Source organism: Typopeltis vanoorti, chromosome 1, assembly GCF_054136105.1.
Source record: "Typopeltis vanoorti isolate ZY-2024b chromosome 1, IOZ_Tvanoo_1.0, whole genome shotgun sequence".
Lineage (NCBI taxonomy): Eukaryota > Metazoa > Arthropoda > Arachnida > Uropygi > Thelyphonidae > Typopeltis > Typopeltis vanoorti.
The window spans coordinates 43,466,983-43,490,462 of record NC_143549.1 but is presented as its reverse complement, the minus strand read 5'-3'; the positions used below and the strand labels follow the sequence as shown (position 1 = coordinate 43,490,462).

General features: G+C 35.9%; 1 protein-coding gene across 1 annotated transcript in view; it reads right to left on the bottom strand.

Moving 5' to 3' along the window:
- Positions 1-23,480, bottom strand: part of LOC150109932 (salivary peroxidase/catechol oxidase-like) — an 86,776-nt gene that overhangs the window by 49,329 nt on the left and 13,967 nt on the right. Inside the window, exons 4-10 of the mRNA XM_090399634.1 lie at positions 11,953-12,176; positions 11,453-11,620; positions 8,207-8,368; positions 6,913-7,020; positions 5,524-5,637; positions 4,431-4,566; positions 928-1,518 (exon numbers count right to left, since the gene is read on the bottom strand). Coding sequence (XP_090255760.1) covers positions 928-1,518; positions 4,431-4,566; positions 5,524-5,637; positions 6,913-7,020; positions 8,207-8,368; positions 11,453-11,620; positions 11,953-12,176 — 1,503 coding nt within the window. The remainder of the gene's footprint in view (positions 1-927; positions 1,519-4,430; positions 4,567-5,523; positions 5,638-6,912; positions 7,021-8,206; positions 8,369-11,452; positions 11,621-11,952; positions 12,177-23,480) is intronic.

Genomic DNA, 23,480 nt, shown 5'->3' with positions numbered 1-23,480 from the left:
TAAATTAAAATTCAGGAGATGTAATAAATAAAAAAATAGTTAATCACCTAATCCGCCATTATGGATAAAATACGCATCCTCTATGCTTCGTATCCATCATATATTTCAAGGTAATATCAATGGTATTACAATTTTAATATGCACTTCGCATCCAAGATAATCTTGATGTCTATGGACGTCTTGGCCGGTAGCGTGGTTAATAAAGAAAAGTCAGCAAAAGGTTAAAAGAGCTCCACATATTCCCTTTGATTAATAAAAAGGTGTTAGATGATTTTTATACAGTTATATGTAAATAGGTCATTCATATTACTAGATTTTTCCAGCCGGTTCCCGAGTTATCGGTCTTGTGCACATGTAAATAGGATGCTTTGTTCTGGAAGCTATGTTTCCAACCGTTTCCTCACAAAAATCGCTTAAAACTCACCCTATTTCCTATAGTAATAGCCCAGTTAAAGATTACGAGATGCGGCAGTTTTTTCAGTGGTAATGCTGCACAACTTATCAAAATAAGTTGTGCACACCTAAAGCATCACAACTTATCAAAATAAGTTGATGTTCACTCATTTACATTTAGAGATAAAACAGATCTGCCAATTCTCTTTGGGCATAAAAGACGTAGGAGATATTTATTTTAGGTTAATTATACTATGATGGCAATTATAAATTTTTAAAATTATATTGATCATAATTTTACCTAACTTTCATAGAGAGTTTGCTAATTTATTTGATATATCGTAAGCTGTAATTTAAAACATATTTATTATTATGACAAACTAACCAGAGTATTGCTATGTTTTCTAATTGAAATATATTTAAGATCACAAGAAGATTTTATTCATTGTACTTCCATGGAGTCAAAGTTAAAAATCTTATCCTTTTTCTAAATCTTTCAACTCTTTCATACTACATATTTGATAAATTAGTTACCTGTATATTTTCTGTAGTTGCTGCACACTTGATGGGCTCATCAATCCTGGTTTATTCAATTTCCAGTTATATTGATAAAGATTTTCGAATGCTGTTATAGTCAATCCATGACAAGTTTGGACGTAGTAAATGTAAGGACACAAACCATGATCTCGTCCTCTTTGAACGTTAATAGCGCAAAGGTCCAATCCGGTGTTATTTTCTCTTGCGCGGTACAACATATTCTTGATGTCAACTACGAAGTAATTGTCATATTTCTGGGAAGGAACAGTTAGCAGTCCTCTTATACAACTGTCCAATAATCCCCGATAAATTGGAAATGGTTCAAAATAGCTGTCCTGTAGACGAACATTATTATTTGTTTGTCCATTTTCTGAGACGAAACCTACTAAATAGGTAACGTAGGAATGGAATCGGTAAGCAAAAGTAGAGAAGTCTGTGTACAGTGTTGGAACTGTTGAACTATCATAGGCAGAGTAGTATCCATTTGATGTTTTCACTAAGCGAAAATAATTCATGTCGTCGTATCCCAGTGTAATAGGAAGATATTCATTGTAGACTATCATTTGCAGAATCGCAATGCATATACCCCTATGAGAAAATAATAATAATAATAAATCCAGTTAGTCAGCATGCTTTATAATTCTTCTGAATTCATTTGAATTAGATAATTAACCTTTATTGAATTTCAAGAACTCATGAATTATTTTTTTAATTGAAATTTTTTCCTTCATTTTTTCTATATTAATTTCAATGACTAATTACAACCAAGAAAGCTAAATTTCAAAGCTGATTACATAGAACAAAGATGGTTATTCGAATTAATAGACTGTCAAATGAAGATAAGTCATCTTCATTTGCAAAACATTATAAACGTTTTCTTCATGCCTATAAAATATAGATGTTCATAGAACAAGATGCCTTTGTCTACAACGGATTACTTCCTCACTTAAAAAAAAGACTTCGAAAATACTTTGTAATACTCATTAAGGATTAGATTTATTTTCAAATGGAAGAAAAATATTGCAGACGATAGTATCACCACGAACAATGGGTAATTTTATTGAGAGAAAAAAAATCCAGGATAAAACTTTCGATAATGTTTTTCAATGTATTTAAAGATTTTTTTTTGTTAATTTTTGTAATGAGTAATCTTTGAAACATTTTCAGATATGACATATTTTCTTTCTTTTTAAAGTTGTTAGAAAGAAATAGCTCACTACCTATAAAAATAAATAAATTGGACTGATCCTTTTCAAAAACCGATAAAAAAAAAGTACCATGTTCGCAGGACTCCCGGATTTTCTAACTAATTAACAGCATCATATATTCAGCATAGCAGACTAAGTAATAAATGTATGATGGAATCTCTTCCCCCGTTCCACAGGCACCTGACTAATTTCGTATCTTTTTTTTTATTATTATTTTATTTTGTGGCCTGTATCTATTGTTGTTTTTGTGAGTGATGTTCTCCTGAACTGGTTTCTATAATTATTATTTTCTCCTTTAATCTTATAAAAGACGATCCCTTCGCATTCCTTCAAACCCACGAAATTAATTTACTTTCTCTCTTCTCTTATCTTATAAAAAATGTTTCTTACCTATTACGTTCCCCAAGGACTATAATCTGTTATCTGCGGATGGCATCATTATAACTAGAGGTTTTCCAATCTTTCGCAGAGATTAATCTTTTTTTTTATTTTTTTAAGTGGAAATTAAACTAGCAAGACAGGCTAGAAACATACGCATGCAAAGAAAATGAGTAGGATCTTTTGACAAAAAATGAATCACAAAACATAAATCTGAACCAGCATAGCAACATACGGAAGTGTTTTCATGCATTAAAATCAGCAGAAAGAAAGCCGTTGATGGAAAAGGAGAAAAAAATATTAAGAAGTAGGGTTCAGTTGTAATTGCGCAAAAGCAATTGCAATTGTCAGTGTGTTATGGACATTAAACGCATACTTCAAGCCGTTTTCGGTTTTAAGTGATAAAAAATACCAAGTTACTGAAACACGAGAAACTCTTATGAAACAAGATAAGTCATCTTCATTTGCAAAACATTATAAACGTTTTCTTCATGTTGTAGTTAGAATTCAAGCAATAGTTATTTTAACCGAAGAAGAAATGTGGATCATGGGCATATTTCGTATTCTATGATCCACATTTAGAAGATGGAAGAAAATTAATACTTAGTTTTCCTTCATCTTCTAACAACGAAAATGTCTTATCTTTTCATTGCAATTTAGTAAAGAATATAACACAACAAAGAACAATACAATATATTAAAATTCCTTCTCTTTTCATTGCAATACTTCTAGCTTTCCGTTAAGATCAGTGGAAGAAGCAAATGCGTAACAATAGCATCCACAATTACACAATATATAAGCTCCTTGGAAAGAAGTCAAAGGACACCTTCATGGGTGAGGTGCATCGTACCATGTAGCAAGTCATGTGCTTGTAGGCGGTATAAATTGGAGGAAACGATGCTCCCAAGTCAGTGCAACTGTGTCCGGGTGAAATGGATGCGAGAAGGGAATTGGCGGAGTTTAAAAGAGCCGTTATGATAGGATGTCATCTTGCAGGTATCTTTTCGGTAAATTGTTGAACAATTGGGCCATCTTAGGTCAGTAATCAGCGACATTATACTAAGATTCAAGCTCAGGGAGTCAACTGCAAGTGCTACCCCCCGCAGTGGACGACCGTCACACTACCGAACGTGACTGTTGGGTGTTGCGAAGAATAATATGTAAAAACGTGGAAGCTTGAAAAGCTGTGTTATATGGTGACGAATGGTGGATGTTGATGAACGTCTCTTACCAGAGTGCGTAACCGTAAAATTTGGAGATGGGGCGAGGAGGGTGATAGGATGATCCTGGTTTTCTCGGATTGGCCTCGGACCTCTGCTTGTGGTGCCATGAACATCGAACTTCTATAGGTATCTTAATATTCTGGACGATGCAATCTTTCTTTGTGGCTTTTCTATTTTCGCCACACTTCACTGACTTCCACAGAGCCCTGATCTCAAGCTTATCTAACAATCTGTGGTATGAACTGAAGCGGCGTGTGAATTCAAGGGGCATTCTTCCCCACAACAGTTCAGGATCTCATCAGGAAGAATGGTCCAAAATTCCCATTGGTCGCTATCGTATGCTTGTGGAAAGTAGGATTGCTACCCTATAGGATTCCTGCAGTGATCACAGAAAAAAAGAGATCCCGCATCTTATTAAGATGGGCTCCATGGCTGTTTGTTCATCACGCTATGGTGTCCGTTGACTGCTTTCCGAGCAGGGTACGTGTTTATTTTTCAAAGTTTTTAACCAATTATTGGGACATATCTCAGATGAATCTTGGATCAACTCCATTTCCATACTGCAAATAGTTTACAGTATATCATTTTTCAATTTAATTTAACGTATATGGAAATAGTTGAATTTTTTTAAAAGAAATATACAAAGAAAGCGATCATCTGAATAGAAAAGGTACAATTTTTGAATACTTGCCTTGCTTGCTGAAAAATTGTTTCGTTGGTACGTGATGGATAACGAGTTGCTAATTCCCTAGCATAGGCGTTGTGACATCGAAAAAATATAGTATGTACGCATGTAAGCATCGTTTGCTGGTTCACTCTTACATCACCTGTCCATAAAACAGAGAGTAATAAAGATGATTTTTGTATAAAAATAAAACAATAGCACAGCAACACACAACAAGAACACACTATCACTCTTATTACTACTACTCCTACTATAACCACTACTACTACTAATAATAATAACGAACATCGGACAATAAAATACTTTTTGTGTTTAGTTTGTCTATAATTTGGGAAGTTACTACTTAGGCCATCTATATAATTTCTATACAGACTCTTGGATTATCTTCAAGTACGGTGGTGTCAGGGCACCAATCTCTGTGGACCACGCAATCAAATTTTTTTTTTATCTCAATGCTTCCTGATCTCGCCAAAATTTACAGATTATATTAGTGCTTGAATCCATCATTTGTTATCTTCTGTAATTCACTCCTTTTACTGAGGATATGATGCAATGAATGTTTATGGTGGTTGCTTAGCTTCAACAACTCTTATCCTACCATGAACAAAGTTCGATGGCATAACTTTCAAAAACTTTTGAAGAACATGACAGTGGCTTACAATGTGTTAAATTATGGATATACTGACCTGAATTGAATTCTATCTAACTCGTGTGCGATATTCATAGTTCCTTTACAGTTTTTCTTTCTGACATTATTATACTAGAGGGTTTCCAGTCTTTTGCAGAGATTAATATTTTGCTGGTTTACGCATGCTACAGATTACGTTTGTCAAACCCAGTACTAAGGAAGTGTCTTAATACAAAAATTTCAATATTTTATATTGTAATATTTTAGAGATATGAGTCAGTTAACTAGAAAAAACTTTACGCATTGAATTTTCAAAAAGTATAACCAATATAAATCATTGTTCTTATTCTGAATCCTATGGTTTTAATCTTATGAATTACAGAGCATATCAGTAATTCTACATTTACTTTTCCAGTCTCTCTGTTTTAAGTATGGATCCAAACATAATTTACAAATAGAAATTCAATTCACCTGACTGAGCGCAAATTTCGTTTTGTTGTGGACGACTGCACTCATCATTCTGAGGTTCGAAACTAAACGGTAGAACTTGACCATTTGCGGTATTTACAGAAAGCAACAGATATCCTAGAAAAAAATAATAAATGTATATAAATATATACACACACACGAAGCAAGCGAATTAAAAAAAAAGATAATGTGGAAGGAATACCGTGTGTAAATAAGAATGACATCAGTTATAATATTTATAAGGAGCAGGCCATAAGTGTTACAACTGCTGTATGGAAAAAGGAGTAGAAAAAAATTGACACTGCAAACTAAAGATAACCAAAAGAATTCTATCGTTATGTTATAAAAGAAAAAAGAAAAAGAAAAAAAGAATATGAAAAAATAACCCTACTGAATGCAGATGTGTAAGGGTGATTACAGAAGAGATTGTTTAAACTAATAAGTGCCTACTTTGCTAAAAGCGTTCAATCTGGTTTATGCAATAATGGACTCACTCACTGCACCACTTCAGTGGATGAAGAAATGCATGAAAGGAGGAGGACGAATTACTAGAGTTACTGTTGCACAAATTAAATAAGAATTTGGCAATATAGACTGATGGGATATCAGGAAGAATATTCAATCATTTCAGATGAACTCGCTGTTCCTTTGACAAAGCTATATATTTTGAGTCTCAGAACCGGGAAGATTCCAAAAGAATAGAAAGTATATATGGTAATCCCACTGCACAGTGGAGGTGCAAAGACCGATGTATTCAAGTATCAATTCATTGTCGTATTATATTAGTGGGATTATGCTAGAAGAAACTGATGAGGCTAAGGATTTTAGGGGTTTTAGTAGACAGGAACTTGGAGTTCAGGGTCATGTAGCAAAGATTGTAAATATAACTCACAGATTAATTGCAATGCTGAAGCGAATCTTGACTTATCTTTATAAGGATGATAAGCCTTGATAAGACCTCACTTGGGCTATTGTGCACAGGTCTGGTCTCCTGGTTTCCGTTGTGATTCTGATCTATTGGAGAGAGAGATAGTTCAAAGGCGTGTTAAAAATGATATTAGGATTGTGGAATACTGATTATGAAGACAGATTTAGAATTTGTAGACCGCAGATACCAGCAAACAGGAGAAAGTGGGATAATATGATTAAGACTTACAAATTTCGGTAAGGGTCATACAGGATTTCAGTTGATGGAATTTCTCATTTTATGCATGGTGGAGAAAGGACTCGAGGCATAAATGCTTACATTCTTAGAGTTGAATAACAATTCTCTAAAAATCTTAGCCAAATATGAATAGTGTCGTCTTGAGGATAAGCATGTTAAGGTAAGCATTTTAAAACATAGGACATTACGTTGAGAAATTAATGATAACGTTAATAACTAGCACTTGCCTCTTCCATCTGCTTCTCTGAGTGCAGTGGTTTCTTCCTGCGTGCTGCCGTATATGGTTGAAAGATCGATGAAGTGGGTAACCTGATTCATCTGAATTCTGGGAACACCTACAGGGAGCAAAATTTATCGGTTATTTATTTATTTATTTATTTATTTATTTTACGGACGATTTTAAAATATTTCTAAATCTGAAATGTCCAAACTGGGCAGGATATATGAAAATATGAAATATATGAAAAATATGAAAATCTGAAATGTCCAAACTGGACAGGATATGAAAAAGATATAAACATAAAAATTGCAAAATATTTAAAAATAACAAGAGTAATTAACTCTATATTTAAACCAAACCTAGTTCAAAAACAAACCAGGCTAAAAGTATACAATACATTAGCCCTACCGGTCTTAATGTATGGAAGCGAAATCTGGACAATAAAACAAAAAGATAAACAAAGATTAACAACAGCAGAAATGAAGTTTATGAGAAAAACTGCAAAGTACACCCTATTTGATCACAAAAGAAACGAAGATATTATGAAAGAATTAAACCAAGAACCAGTAATTGAAAAAATTAAAAAATATAAACATAGATGGATGGAACACGTTCAAAGAAAACAGAAAGATTACCAAAACAAGCGTTAAAGTACAAGCCATTAGGAAAAAGAAAACCAGGACGTCCTCTTAAACGATTCAATGATGACTTCTAAGGCCGGGACAGGCCATACTAGGCCTAAATCCTTGATATGTATGATGATGAATCACTAGTCTTCACGAGTTCTCCATAGTGAGAATTGATTCCGTAAGAATGTTTGTGCATTTCTAGCATTGTTGCCTGAGGGCAGCAATGCTAGAAATATATTTTTTCATTTATTCAACTGTTTTTATTCATATAGAGCGATTTGTCTATGAAGTGCACATGCACATGAACACAGTCTTCTGATTTTCAACAACTACTATCATATCGGCCAACGTTAGATGGTATTCCTAATAAGAAGTTAATGTCTGCAAACTCTCTGGTTTGATACAGATTTTCTAGAGATAACTCCAGAAAAGAATGCACTCAATTAACAAAAACATGTTAATAAATAGCCTTTATTGCTTGGGCCGAATTACCAATCTCTTGATAACAACCATAATGCTGGACATTAGAAGAAAAACTTTGGTTCTGGTTAACGACTGCAGGTTTTTTTTTTTTTTTAATTTTTATTTTAAGACTTTTAATAAAAATAAAAGAAAATGAAAATTCTAAATGTAAACTGCATTTGTTTAAACAGATAGCATAATATAACTTACCAGATTCACAAAACGCACATGGAGCAGAACGCACGAAATCAATGCAGGTTACGTTATAGTACGGATAAAACGAGTCATATCGGGAGACTGGGATTGGAGCACACTGTGGATTGGGATTACTCCCTGGTGGACAACATTGAAGTGGTTGGTTAGTCTCTTCGTCTGAAAATAAAACAAAACAAAGGAAACTAAGCCTTGGTAATGAACTTCTCGATTCATTATATTATTCGTTTTTCATAATAATCAACATTTTAAGTATATTTCTCCGATGTGGTGTGACAAATAAAAAAAAATTAATTTTTATGAGAAATACTCTGAACTAAGCTGTTATAAAGCAAAATTTATTCCATTTATTTGAGAAGCAATAAAGCCTAAAAATTATTTTACAATTCCCTTTATAAATTTTTTTCAAAAAAGAAGAGCATTTTGATAGCCAAAGTGATAAATTAAATGACACTACAAGAATATATCATGGCTGTGTTCGAGTCGATCAGAAAGAGTTGCTATTCACTCCCATTTTTGTTGCAGAGCGCTTTGCAGTTGATTGTTGCAGCATGAAATAAAACTCGGATGTTTTATTTCATGCTGCGCATCAGAGTTTTATTTCATCAAGACTTAATGATTATTTTTGCTGTGTTTACGATGGAAGTATTAAAAGTAAAATAATAGACTTACTATAGAATTGATTGTTATTAAATTTGGCAATAGGATTTTATCTTTCAGAAAAATAAATTGCATTTAATTGGATAGACCAGTTATTTTTATTACCTGGTAAGTAAAATCGATTAAAATAGAACAAGATAAAATAAGCAATTCAAAGCGGGGTGCACTGGTTCTTTACAAACTCTAACGATATGAAATTGCATAGCACACATATTTAAATTACTCATATAAAAAAGTAAAAAAAAAAAAAAAGTAATATTGTGTTCTACTTGAAAGTGCCTGTGTAGCTCAGTAGAATTGGTGTTTGCACACCTCAGCGCTAAACCGCCCGAAAGTAGACTGGGAATTCAAGTCTAGTTGCCGACTAGAGAAACTTTTACTAAGCCTTTTTTCGACCGATTCCCGAGTTAATCGATCTCTGGCACAGGCAAGAGGATTTTTTCTCCCAGAACCTCGGGTTTTTCATTCCGTATACTCACGAAAATCGACCGTAGAACCCACACTATTTCGGATATTAAAATATTGAGTTAGAGTTAGGGACAACTAGATGGCAGCACTTGTTACCGTTTTCTTCACTGATTACCAATTAATTAATGATAGCCATGGGCCAGCTATCTTTGATCGGCTACCAGTAGCGATTGAACTGCCACTCAGTCTCCAAAAGTGGATAGGACTAAAAAAACAGCCTCGCTTAATCCCTATAAGGAAATTAAAAGGCGTTACCTGATTTTTCTTTTTTTTTTTTTGATTCTACTTGAATGCTGGTGACGAGGATAAACTTTTAGCATGTAATTATCACACCATTCAGGAGACTCTAAGAATTGTTCTGATAAATGGATGCACGAAATACTGAAAAAATCAGAGGGGAACCTAACTAACCTCAATGAAACCTAACTACGTAAGTTTTATTTATTTATTTATTTATTTGAAAAAGTAGGAATATTTTGCTTTTAGATGTCTTTTTTAATATATCCAAAAATTATGGTAATTATAAGGTATGTGGAGACAATCTTTGGAACAGCTGTAACAATGTAAAAGTAATTATAATTTATTATTTCGTGACACCCCCAAGGAGTCCAACGACTCGTCGAGGGGGTGTCACTTCCGTCCATCACCATCTTTCACACCACCGCTATCATCACCACCACTAGCATTTTTTGTCTATAAATTGCATTTGTCCTGAAGTCCGAATTGTCTGTATGCGGGATGAAAAACCCTAGTTTCTGGGAGGAAAAAACCCTGCCACCACCGTATGAGATCGGCTAACTCATCTTCGATTGAAAAAGTCCATATAAAGATTCCTCCCGTCATGACGAGAATCGAACTTAGGCCTTTTCTAATCGAAGGGCGCAACGTACCGTCGTTCTTCCAATTGCGCTACGGAGGCGCTTAATATTTCTGAAAATACACGAAAAGCATTAAAAAAATCTGGTTATGAGACAGCACAGTAATAACGGACAATTACGTCAAGGATAAAAAACCTCTTCAAAAGAGATTTTTCTCATAAAACACAAGTGCCAATATAAAATGCAACCGAAAATTATTATTATTGTAAATTAATTACTAAAATTGTATTGATCTAGTAAATATTTTAAAGCATAAACGTTTCTTAAGTTATTATTTCATAATCATGGACTTGAGTTCCAATACTAACTATAAAATTTCTACAAAAATTCTGGACAAAACTTTTATTAAAGGATTACAAATTTGAAAAGGATCTCTCTAAATCACAACTTGACACTCGGAAATCGTTCTTTGTGTTGATAAAGAATACCTGAGGATCAACAAAGTGAAAAATCATCATTAAAAATAAACGTATTGCGTTATGAACTTACAGCAAACTACCACAGGAAACAAGAAAATGTGTGCATTTAACAATATTTTGTATACTTATTATTATCAATACAGTAAAATACGTAATTGCTTGAATTCTGAGTGCTTATATTGCAGCCTGCATAGTTCCGTCATTATAATCATCGTCTTTTATTTGGACACAGTTTCCTTTTCTTCCCGCTAGAAAGCGTAAAGGGTCACTATACCTAAACAATAATAAGCACAGCGAACGCAATTAGGGCTAAGCACATTGAGTGTATTAAGTTTATATAAAATAATGTTCCTTGTCCGTGACAAATTATGAAGTCCAGTAGGTAAGGAGATGAAGGAAATTGTTATTATTATTTTCAAAATAACTTGGGGATATTTTAGTTTAAAAAAAATTCAGTTATAATGCTTTTATAACTGTTATTTCATAAGTAGTTATTGCCTATGTGATATATTGTACGAGTATATAGTACTCATTAATGTTGTTTTATTTTTCAAATTTTGGGCAAATAAGATTTTGAACTGCTCAATAAGTATGCAAAATTCATTTTTGATTTGTTTTTAGTTCTGTTGCTCCAAAGTGCATATGTTTTTACTATCACACACACACACACACACACACACACACACACACACACACACACACACACACACACACACACACACACACACACACACACACACACACACACACACACACACACACACACACACACAAAGATACGATAATAATAAAAACTAAGCTAAGATTTCACTACTCACCTGTGGTTGTAGGTGTCAGATTAATATCATGGCTTATAAATTGGCCGAACTGCATGTACATATTAGTTAAAGAGATCGGAACATTCACATCAGGACAGATTGTGTCGCATATATATCGCGTATTTGGGAGTTCTGCACCAGTTACTGATCTTCGAAAAGTTGAAAGACCTGAAATTCGAATGACAGGAAATATTAAGACAAGACATCTTTGCGTAAATAAAATGTGTTTAAAAAAAAACATCAACTCCTATTTAGATAACTCAAAAGTAGACAGTAATCAGTTATGTGCCAGTCATTAAGTGCAGGTACTGATATTTTACAACTTATTCTACACACTTTGCATGTGTAGGGAGGTTGGACATATGTCAGATAAGCTTAATACGTCTAACACTGTCCTCTACATATGATAATATTCATATATAGAGAACAGTGTTACCAAACAAAGTTCAAAATCTATTAGCCCAGAGATGCTTTTCTTAATATTTGTTTGTATAACTTACCATCATCATAGCACGGTGCTCGAAACCGACGGTAACACGTAAATGATCTTCCCCAAGTGGGATTCTGTAAGTTATTGCAACTCCCATCTGCAGTTCTATAAAAGGATGATCGATTGCAGGTTTCATTAAACTGGCTCACACACTCCTGGTAAGCCTGATTAGCAGTAGTTCCCGAGAATGAGCTCTTTCGCAAGCAGTCAATGTAGTATGGTGAGATGTTATACCTGCGAAAGAAAACTAACTGCGGTTACATAATTAGTTACATAAACCAAAAATATATTTGTGAGATTTGTATTGCATAAACTTTAATAATAAAATAAAATGAAGTAAAATAATAATGTAATATAAAAATGAAACCCTGAATTTAATTTTTAAATATATATGCATATTAAAACACGGATTTAATTTTTATTTAATTTTAAGAAAAATAAAATTAATGAATGTGAATCAAAAATGAAAATAAAGCTAGTAGTAATGTTTCCATTATCTTAATATACGTATATTGATTTTAACAAGTTTCATTATCAATTTCGCGGAAGTTTAAACGTTCCATGATCTGTTTTAAAAATTTTAATGTAATTACATGATTTTACAAGTTGCAATTTACACGAGTGTATTATATCAGTGCAATTGTGTTTCACAAATTTTGTCAATCTGTGGTAAAAACCAATTAGCTCTAAATAAAATATTATAACATTTTATTTAATATTTTTTCTTTTAAAAATTTTTCTGTTAAATGTAAAATTTAGAAAGATTTAAAGAACTTTTTGCAAACATTACTAATACACCAATTATTTTTATAGGTAATTGCCATCCATTACCCTCCAATCCAATACCCTTGGAGGGTAATGGATGGCAATGCTGTAGCCAATGAAGTTCTAACTTAGGCTCGGCCATTGCTATTATCCTCCTGTCATGATCAGAGCTTTAATTGCTCAATAACACCTTATCCCTCCACTGTCCTCTACAGATAACGGGGAAGATGAAAAGCATTCTTGCTTCGCCCCTTTAAGCCAGTCCTTATAAGGACTATAAGAATCACTATAACCAACTCTGGAATAACAAACTTCACCAATTAAACACAGAGGATCAACCAATATGGAAAATGATGAGATCACTCAATTCAAAGCGTTTTACACTTCCTCCAATCCAAGGTGAATATAGCGTTGTCTACAACGACGAGAAAAAAGCTGAAGCATTTGCTGACAGCCAAGAAAAACAATGCAGTCCCAATTATATTAATACAGATATAAATTTCATAAGAAAACTCCACACCCAAACGGGTAAAATAACTCAAAACGCCTCACTCCAATCCAACAACAAATCCGTGTCACCAACAGAAATACATGAGCTCCTAAGAAAATTAAATAACAAAAAGGCCCCGGGTCCACAAGGAATAACAAACAAGGTACTCAAGCTACTTCCCCGCAAAGGGGTTATGCATCTGGTAGCCATCATTAATGCCATCCTTCGGCTAAATTATTTCCCAGAGCAATGAAAACTTGCTGACGTTTTCCTAATTTCCAAACCTGGAAAAAATACACAGTTTCCTGAAATTTTCAGACCGATCAGCCTTCTTTCATGCGTAGGTAAGATAGCCGAACAGGCTATTCTCACACGGGCTCAAGAGGCAGCAGATATCAACCATGTCATTCAAGACGAGCAATTCGGCTTTAGGAAATATCACTCCACAACGCTACAAATTTACAGAGTTGTCGAATATATAACCCAAGGGCATAACACCAACACTCTGGCGCAGTTTTCCTAGACATCACTCAGGCATTTGATAGAGTGTGGCATCACGGACTAATTTTTAAGCTACGCGACGTTGGAATTCCATTACCACTAGTTCTACTTATCAAATCATATCTGAATAACAGAAAATTTAAAATAAAATTCAACGGGATCAGACACAAAGAGAGGAGAATCACGGCTGGAGTCTCTCAAGGTTCTTTGCTATCTCCCCTTCTCTCTCCATATACATGGCAGATCTCCCCAAACTGTCCGCAGCTATCACCGCTCTATATGCTGATGACACAATCATTATAGCTAGATCCCTCCGTCCACACCTGGCCACAATCAAGCTGCACAGAGCAGTCAATGAACTGGAGGATTGGTACACCAAACGGCGTATCGCAATTAATCCAAACAAAAGCTTTGCAGTACTTTTTTATATATCCCATATATTCCTTAACTTAAACAAGTTATATGTCGCCGAATTGAAGCCTTCGGCTCTTCATATGTCTAATAAACTCTTTTTAAATACTGACACTTTTGTCCAGTGCCTATCTTAATGTAAAATAACGGAAATGAGGTAATGAGTTGGGAAAAGACTTGAAAAGAATCACAATTAAAGACAACGCACTTACTCATACTCAGTCAATAACTGAACTGATCAAACAGTCTGTCTACGCATTTATTTATATTTTTAGAAAAGTTTTAGAAACGTCGCAAATGTAAGTCAGCGGAAGATTCGTTATCGCAAAGATCATTTCTTAGTAACACGCGATTGTTCTGGAAAGGAGGATGGTGACAAAAGTGAACGCATGAACTGTGCGTAGTGATTGGTAGAAGAGTAGTTTGGGGGAGGAGTTCATATCCACGCCCTCACCAATCATCATTTGCTAATGTGAGCTAGTTTTGAAGTGTCTTTATTAGTGGTGATTCAAACTTAACATTTATTGTTCCATAACTAACGTTTTGCATTTTGTTTACTTTACTTGCTTTTACGCTATTACTGATTATTTTTCGTGTACCCCTGAACAGCCCGTCTATTATTATTAACAATCATGGTAAAATCTCAAAACGAAACCAAATTTGAAGAGGTATACAAAGAATTGCTAAGACTAGGAAAACTACTAAGTTTTCCTAGTCTTAGATTCCTACTAAGTTTTCCTAGTCTTAGAATAGGAAAACTACTAAGTTTTCCTATCAAAAAGTTTTACTTTCCCGGGGGAAAGTAGAACTTTTTGATATATCCCCCCCGCCAGAAGGCCAAATAGATGATAGACGATGAAAACAAATCAGAGCCACAATCAGACGCAGACCACTCCCCAAATCTGGAAGACGCTACATCCCAAGTTAGCAGTATCCATCAGACATCAAAAACACACACAGAATTCCAAATAGTCAAAAAAAAAGAGGAAATTCTCCACCACTACAAATGCATACAAAATAACGGAGATGAAAACAGACAATGAACTCAAAGAAAGGGTACTCCCAGTCATCTTCGACCAATCATCTTCATGAAAGCTAATAATACAGAAGGAATACGTATACAGCCAAAAACCTCGTCAGACTACAGGAAAATAATCAAATTCCTAGACAACAACAACAACCTACCGCACCACACATTTGAACTCAATAGTATAAAAGTGGTGTTGGGGTGGGTAGCAGAAACAATGCAGAGAGAAGTCACAGCAGACCTCCAACTTAAGGGATTTAGTCGAATGCGCAGAGCTAATAAAACACCCTATCCCCTAATTCTAGTGGAAATTGGTAAAGATCAAAACCACATCTACAAACTTCAAACCATCTGTCATCTCGTTATAAAAGTGGAAGAATTAAAGCATAAATAAACAACAACAACAAAAACAAAAAGGGGTGCTTAAGGGTCAAAGCTGTATAACTGAGAGAGGACCTCCACATAACCTTTAAAGGAATGCGGAGAACCGACCAGGGCTTCTGACCTAATGTCCAATCCTCACCTTCTCGTGGTGCACCCTGTTGGGTATCTACTTGGATACTGAACGGACGAGGATGGGCTGGCAATTTGGGATTTAGCCGACCAAATTGTATTCTTATTGGTTAAACCAAAATAAAAAATGATGGTACAACATGACAAAATTTCATGCCGGCTGGGGCGTCGCCCGGTTAAACAAGGCCCCCGTTGTTTTCGCCAGGGAACCAGGGCAAACAGCGAAAAGTCAGCTACTGGAACAAATCTGAAAATAAACCCCAACTCAACATCACCAGAGTTAAAGATCGGTACTATCAACGTAAGAAGCCTAAATGGCAAAGAAATGGAGCTAGCTGAGGAATTAGATAAGTACCAGATCGACATAATAGGGGTGACTGAAACAAAAAAGACCAAAACTGGTGAGATCTTTCTGAGCAATAAATACAAAATGTTATATTCAGGCAATGACAATCAAGGAGAAGAAGTAGTAGCCATAGTATTCAACACAAAATACGAGGCTAATCTTCTTGAATGGCAGTCAGTCTCAAGTAGAGTAATGTGGGCAAATATGAGAATGGGGAACTGGACAATGAGACTTATTTGTGCCTATGGTCCCACAGAAGGTTCTACTAAGGTAGAAGTGGAGGAATTTTTTGAGGCTTTAGAAAAAGCAACTGACACAATGAAAAATGAAAAGTTGGTCCTTGTTGGGGATCTAAATAGCAGAGTAGGAAATGATTGTGAGACATACAAAAATATTTTAGGAAAATTTGGAGAAAAGAGCAAAGCTAATTATAATGGCAAATATCTGTTGGATGTCTGCTCAGGACATGGACTGGTCATTACTAACACCATGTTCCAACATAAAAATGTGCACAAATTCACATGGAGAGAAGAGGCTAGGAATAAGAAAAGTCTCATTGACTATGTTATTGTTGATAGTGATGTTTTCTCCCTGGTGCAGGACACCAGAGTGTACAGAGGATTTGAAATTGGAAGTGATCATATTTAGTCTTGAGCAGGATAAAATTGAATTTCATATTGAAAAGAATAACATGTAAGAAAGTTTTAAAGCGAATAAAAGTTGAGCAGCTCTCAGATGTGAGCTGTAGACTAAAATACACAAAGATTATTGAAGAAAAAATGAAAGAGTTTGAGAACATGAATCAAACCTTGGAGATTCAGTGGCAAACTCTGAAGAAAACATTGATTGATTCTGCCAGAGAGGCATGTGGTGAGGTTGTCTGTAAGGATAAAAAAATCAGAACTCCCTGGTGGACACAGGAAGTTAAAGAGGCAGTGAAGGAAAAGAAGAAAGCATACCAAAAGTTCCTGTCAAATAAGTCAGCTTGTGCTCTTAGAGAATATAGAGACAAATGCAAGAATGCTAAGCACTGTGTAAAACTAGCTAAACAAAAGTCATGGGAGGACTTTGGCAAGAATATAGAAAATAAATATCAAGAAGGTGGCCAAATATTCTGGAGGTTGTTGAAGAAGCTTAAGAATGGAGGAAAGAGTGCTAGAGATGAAAAAGGTGACATGAAAATGGGAGAAAAAGATATCCTTGAAGTATGGAGTAATTACTTTGAAAAACTGCTAAATGAAACAAGCAGTGATGACAGCGCAGTGGTAAAAAACACTGACCAGGCATGCAGTCAGGAATACATATCCATACTTGAAGTAGAAAAAGCCATCAAAAGCTTAAAATGTGGAAAGGCAGCAGGAGTAGATGATATTCGACCAGAAATGCTGAAGTATGGTGGTATGAGAGTCTTACAGTGGCTGCACTGCATAGTTCAGAAAGCCTGGACAGAATGACGAATTCCCGATGATTGGAGTAGAGCTCTCATAGTACTCATATATAAAAAGGGAAATAAAACTGCATGTGAGAATTACAGAGGTATTTCCCTACTGAGTGTTCCTGGCAAGATCTATGCAAGTATACTTGAGAAACGGTTGAGAAGAATTGTGGAGGAAAAGCTTGGTGAAGAACAAGCTGGATTCAGGCCAAATAGAGGCTGTCAGGATCAGATCTTCACTTTACGACAAATAGTCGAGAAAGCATGGGAATATAACAAAGATCTGTATTTAAGTTTTGTCGATCTGGAAAAGGCATATGATAAGGTGCCAAGAGAGAAGCTATTCAATACGCTGCAGTTATATGGTGTCAATGGGGCATTATATCAAGCAATACTTAGTCTTTATTTGAGTTGTAAGTCAGCAGTTAGAATTGAAGGAAGTACAGGAAGATGGTTTAATGTTAAATCTGGTGTGAGACAAGGATGTACATTATCCCCTCTGTTATTCATAATCTATATGGATCACATTATAAAGGAAAGTGGTATTAAACATGATATCAAAATTAGAGATGTTAATGTCAGCTCTTTGCTTTATGCGGATGATGTTATACTTCTAAATAAATCCGCTACAAGTCTGCAAGATTCTCTGACTAAATTGAATAGCTGTTGTAATAGATATGGTATGAAGGTCTGCAATAAAAAGACAAAGACAATGAAAATAGGTAGAATCATTGAAAATTTCAACTGTGTTGTGAATGGAGAACCTGTGGAACAAGTAAAACATTTCAGCTATTTAGGCAAGATTTTTACTGAAGATGGTAAATTAAATATAGAAATAGACAACAGAATCTGCAAAGCTGGTATGGTGGGAAGTCAATTGAATAAATCCATAAGGAATAAGATAGAAATTAGTCGAAACACTAAATTAGCTGTATGCAAAACAGTGTTCAAACCAGTTTTAACTTATGGATCTGAGAGCTGGGTCAGAAGTAAAACACTTGACCAAAGACTAGCGACCGCAGATATGAGAGTCCTGAGAAAGATTAGAGGCGTGAACAGATGGCATCAATGGCAATATCATATTAAAAACGATGATATTAGGAAAGAACTTGACATTGTCAACATCCAGGAATGCGTTAGGAGCTAATCTCAGGTGGTATGGTCACTTAAACAGAATGGGCGAGGAAAGATTAGCAAAACAAGTGTTCTCTGCCAGGTTGGCAGCAAAACAACCCAGAGGAAGACCAAGATATAGGTGGATTGATACGGTACAAAGTGCTTTAGACGATAGAAATATAAGATCTGATAATGTTGGAGTGTTGACAAGTAACAGACTGATTTGGAGAAAAATTGTAGATAGGAAGTTAGTAATGATGTAATTTTTTTTTCATGTAGTACTATCATATCCTGTACACCCCTTGAGGGTAGATGGCAGGAATTTGATGATGATGATGAATGTCACAGATGCCAAATGTTTGATCACGTCACGCACAACGATGCTGCAAGGTGGATATTACATTCCGAATTCCGCTGAGTTAAATGTGGAGGAAAACATGCATCAATAGAGTGCCAGAAACCACACACTCAACCAACAAAATGTGCCAAATGCGAAGGTCCCCACTCTGCCAATTACAGGGGCTGCACTGCATTTCCCAAAAACCTGAAAGCTCAACTCCAAACCAACAGACCCTTACAAGAACGCAGGTCCTCCCAACAAACCATGGTCTCTACAACGAACGAAAGGTCGTACGCTGAAGTAGCAAGACCGACCTACCTAAAAGACCCAAAGATAAAAACACACCATTCACAGCAAACCAACAAACCTAACCTCCACAACATAACAAGCTGCATAGCAGAAATGCTCGCTGAACTCCGGAAAACCAACCCCAACTCATGAAGCCAAGGATATCGTCCTAAGACACAGTCATTGTTCTCTGAAACCCTTAATGGATAAGTCCAAAAAGAAAATCCCACTTCGCTACAAATCGTCAGATGGAATGCCAACGAACTACTACCCAACAAAACACAAGAACTACAGGAGTTTGCATCAGAAACACAAGCAGACATCATTCTCATAAACGAAACACGTACCTTTAGGGGAGTCTTTCCAAGTGACAAGATCAGAATCAACAATTATATTACGTACCGCACAGACAGAACCTAAGCAAGAGGAGGAGGCACCGTTATCTCAATCAACATTAAACAGAATCAGATTTAGATGCTAAACGCATGTAGAGCAGTAATCATAGCTGGAGATTTTAATATCAAACATTCAATCTGAAACAGTAGAAAGTCAAATATTAACGTCAGAATACTCAATTCATATACTACTACGAGAAATATGACAGTAACAGGACCCACAGAACCCATGCACTACGGAGAAACCTGCCGTTCAGATGTACTTGATACAGCAATACTACGAAAACATAGCGCATAGCTATCAAATACAAGCAATTAACGACTTGAGTTCTGATCATAGTCCCATCATATTGCAACTAGGCACCCATACAAGATCTAACTGAAAACACCATCACTTATTAATTTATTGGAAACAACTCCCCTCAGCCTTCTAGGAAAACTTTGGCCCAGTTCCACATGTAATATCCACTGAAGAACAGAAAAGGCAGTAACAACCTTTTAAAAAACAAATATTAACAGCAATATCACAGGAAACAAACATAACCACACGATGCACGTGTGGTTATATTTGTTGCCTTTGGAACAAGTAGACTCCCAGAGGACATAAAACATCTTATACGAGGAAAAAAAAAAACAGGTTACGAAGACAATATCATAGATCAGTGGATCCCACAGATAAACAAACAGTTAACCAGGTTTGGTATGCACTAGAAGGTCACCGAAACCAACTATGAACAATAAGATAAATCACCTAGACACAGAAGATGGAAAATATTATGGAAAATTATGGGATCGCTTCGCTCAAAACATAATACTCTTCCTATAATTCAAAGTGAATGCGGAATAGCCTACAAAGATGAAAAAAAAGTAAAGGATTTGCAGACAGCTTAGAAAGGCAATGCAGTCCCAGTAATGCCTAAGTAGACTTAAACTTCATAAGAAAAATCCACACCTTAATGCGTAAAATAACTCAGAACGCCACACCCCAATCCAAAAACAAATTCATATGGCCAGCAGAAATATATCAAATCATAATAAAACTAAATAACAGAAAGGCAATGGGTACGGATGGAATCACGAACAAGGCGCTTAAGCTGTTCCCACGTAAAGATATTTTGCATCTAGTGGCTATTACCAATGCCATCCTACAGCTAAATTACTTTCCAGAACGGTGGAAATTTTCAGATATATTCCTAATTCCAAAACCTGGAAAAAAATACAATTTCCACAGAACTATCAACCTATTAGCTTACTATCACGTGTAGGCAAGATAAAGCATTCAAGAGAAGCAGAAAAAACCAGGTCATACAAAACGAGCAATTCGGCTTTGACACCAACACTCTGGGGCAGTCTTTCTGGACATAACTCAAGCATTCGACAGAATTTGGCATTATCGATTAATTTCAAGATGCACCAAGCAGTAATCCCATTACCACTAGTTCTTCTAGTAGCAAGACTTATACGTTGGTCATACATAACTGGTAATTAGCTTACGGAATTAACAACGCATATAAAGGATATTAATTAAAGGCAACTTTAATTAATAACTTCAATATTTCGGAAATGTCACGTTCCCATCTTCAGGAACCTAAAAATATGGTATGTGCACGCAGGCACTAACAAAAGCAAATGAGGAAGAAGGCAAGAAACTAATATTGTTCCTAAGAGTCCTAATGGTGCCCTCTGGCAGGCTAATTGGGGTTGTCTTGGCTGTTGGGCTAAAGTTCTCATAATGTAAGTATTCCAAATTTGAGGTAGTTTCATGCACTCAAATTTCTTGAGGTTTGGAACGTTTTTTGAGCTGCTGATGATTCCTTGAATAATCTTTCGTACTTTAACTTGCTGCGGTATATTATTTTAGTTTTCTTCCAACGAATTCTATAGCGAGTATCTAAGGCATAGTCTGCCAGCCCAGAGTGGCTGTACTGGTGAAACCGGATGTAGTCTTTGTGTTCTAAAATCCTGATATTTGCTGTCCTGCCTGTTTGGCCAAAGTAGGAAAATTTGCAGCTGCAAGAGACCTGGTATACACCAGGTAGGTCTAGGGGAAGTGGTTGGTCTTTGGTAGAGCGGATAAGGGATGCCAAATTTTTATATGGTCTATAACAAGAAGTCAGGTCATATTTTTTGAGGATATTGGTTATTTTCTGAGAGGTGCCTCGGATGTAGGGGATGGTGATAGATTTGGTGTAATCTTTATTGTGAAGGGTGGGGGGTTGTGGTTTACTGGTTTTAGTATTTTTGGGGGATTATAGCCATTGGCTAAGAAAGTGTTGAGGATGTGGTTTAGTTCAGTGTTTAGGGCATCGTCATCTGAGCAGATTAATTTTGCCCTGTTATAAGTGTTTTTATAACCCCGTATTGTTGTGAGATGGGGGGGGGGAGATTGCTGGTGAATGTATATGCCTATATGCATGGGTTTTCTGTAAACAGAGAAAATCAAAGATCCATCAAACTGGAGAGTGATTAAAGTATCTAGGAAGGGGAGGGTGTTGTTTTCCTCTTTTTCTAAGGTGAACTGGACTCTGGGGTGTTGGTTGTTTAAGTGTGTTAGGAAGGAGAGGAATGTATCTGAGCCATGTGGCCAAATAGTGAACACATCATCCACGTATCGAAGCCAAATAGTGGGTTTTTGTGGGGCTGAGTTTAAGGCTTTCACTTCAAAGGTGTCTCCATAAAGAAGTTGGTCAAGGGTGGACAAAGTTGTGAACCCATGGATGTCCCATCTATCTGTTTGTAGAATTTTCCTTGTAAAACGAAATAGCCTGAGTTCATTGTGACCTGAAATAGGGTTGATATATCGGGAAGAAACTTGGCTTGGATGAGCTCTAGGGTTTCTTTGAGTGGGACATTAGTGAATAGGAAGGAGACTTCAAAACTGACAATTATGTCAGTGTGCTGGAGTGAGATGTTTTTTATACTGGCTTTAAAGTCAGCTGAGTTTTTTATGTGTGATGGTGTGTTGCCAGTATAGTGTGTGAGGCGTTTTGGCTAAATGTTTGGCTAATTTATATGTGGGGAATCAAAGCCATCTACTATGGGACGTAATGGCACATTTTGTTATGTATTTTTGGGAGTCCATATAATCGGGGGGAGGGGTCTAGAGTCACAAGGTTTTAGTTTGTTAAAACCTTATAACTCTAGACCAAGAAGTGACTTTCTTAAAGAGTCTGTGGAGAGTTCTAATCTGAGAGCTGGTAGGATTATATTCAATAGGGAGGTGGGTAGTACGGTATAGTACTAAAGCATTAAGCTTACCTTTGTAGTCCTTTGAATGAGCACCACAGTGGCGTTTCCCTTATCCGCTTTGATGATTAATATTTTTTTGTTTTTCTTCATTTCTAGTAGAGCTGCATATTCGTCTTTGAATAAGTCGGTTTTTGGAGGTTTTGCTTCGGTGAGAACACCGGCTACATCCAGTCTGACGTTGTTGGCGATATGGTTAGGAAGGTTGCGAATTTCCTGCGTGCACATACCATGTTTTTATGTTCCTGAAGATGGCAACGTTACGTTACCGAAATATTGAAGTTATTCATTAAAGTTGCCTTTAATTAATATCCTTTATATGTTGTTAATTCCGTAAGCTAATTGCCAGTTACCACTAGTTCTACTCATCAAATCATATCTGCATAACAGAAAATTTAGGATAAAAATCAATGGAATCAGATCCACTGAAAGAAGAGGGACGGCTGTAGTCCCTCAAGACTCTCTGCTATCTCCCTTACTTTTCTCCATATATATAGCAGATCGCCCAAAGTTGTCCCCCCATCCATCATAGCGCTCTATGCTGATGACACAATTAGTATAGCCGAGTCTCTCCGTCCACAACTGGCCATAAACAAACTGCAGATAGCAATCAACGAATTAGAGAAGGTACAGTAAATGGCATATCTCAATTCCCCCAGTAAAAA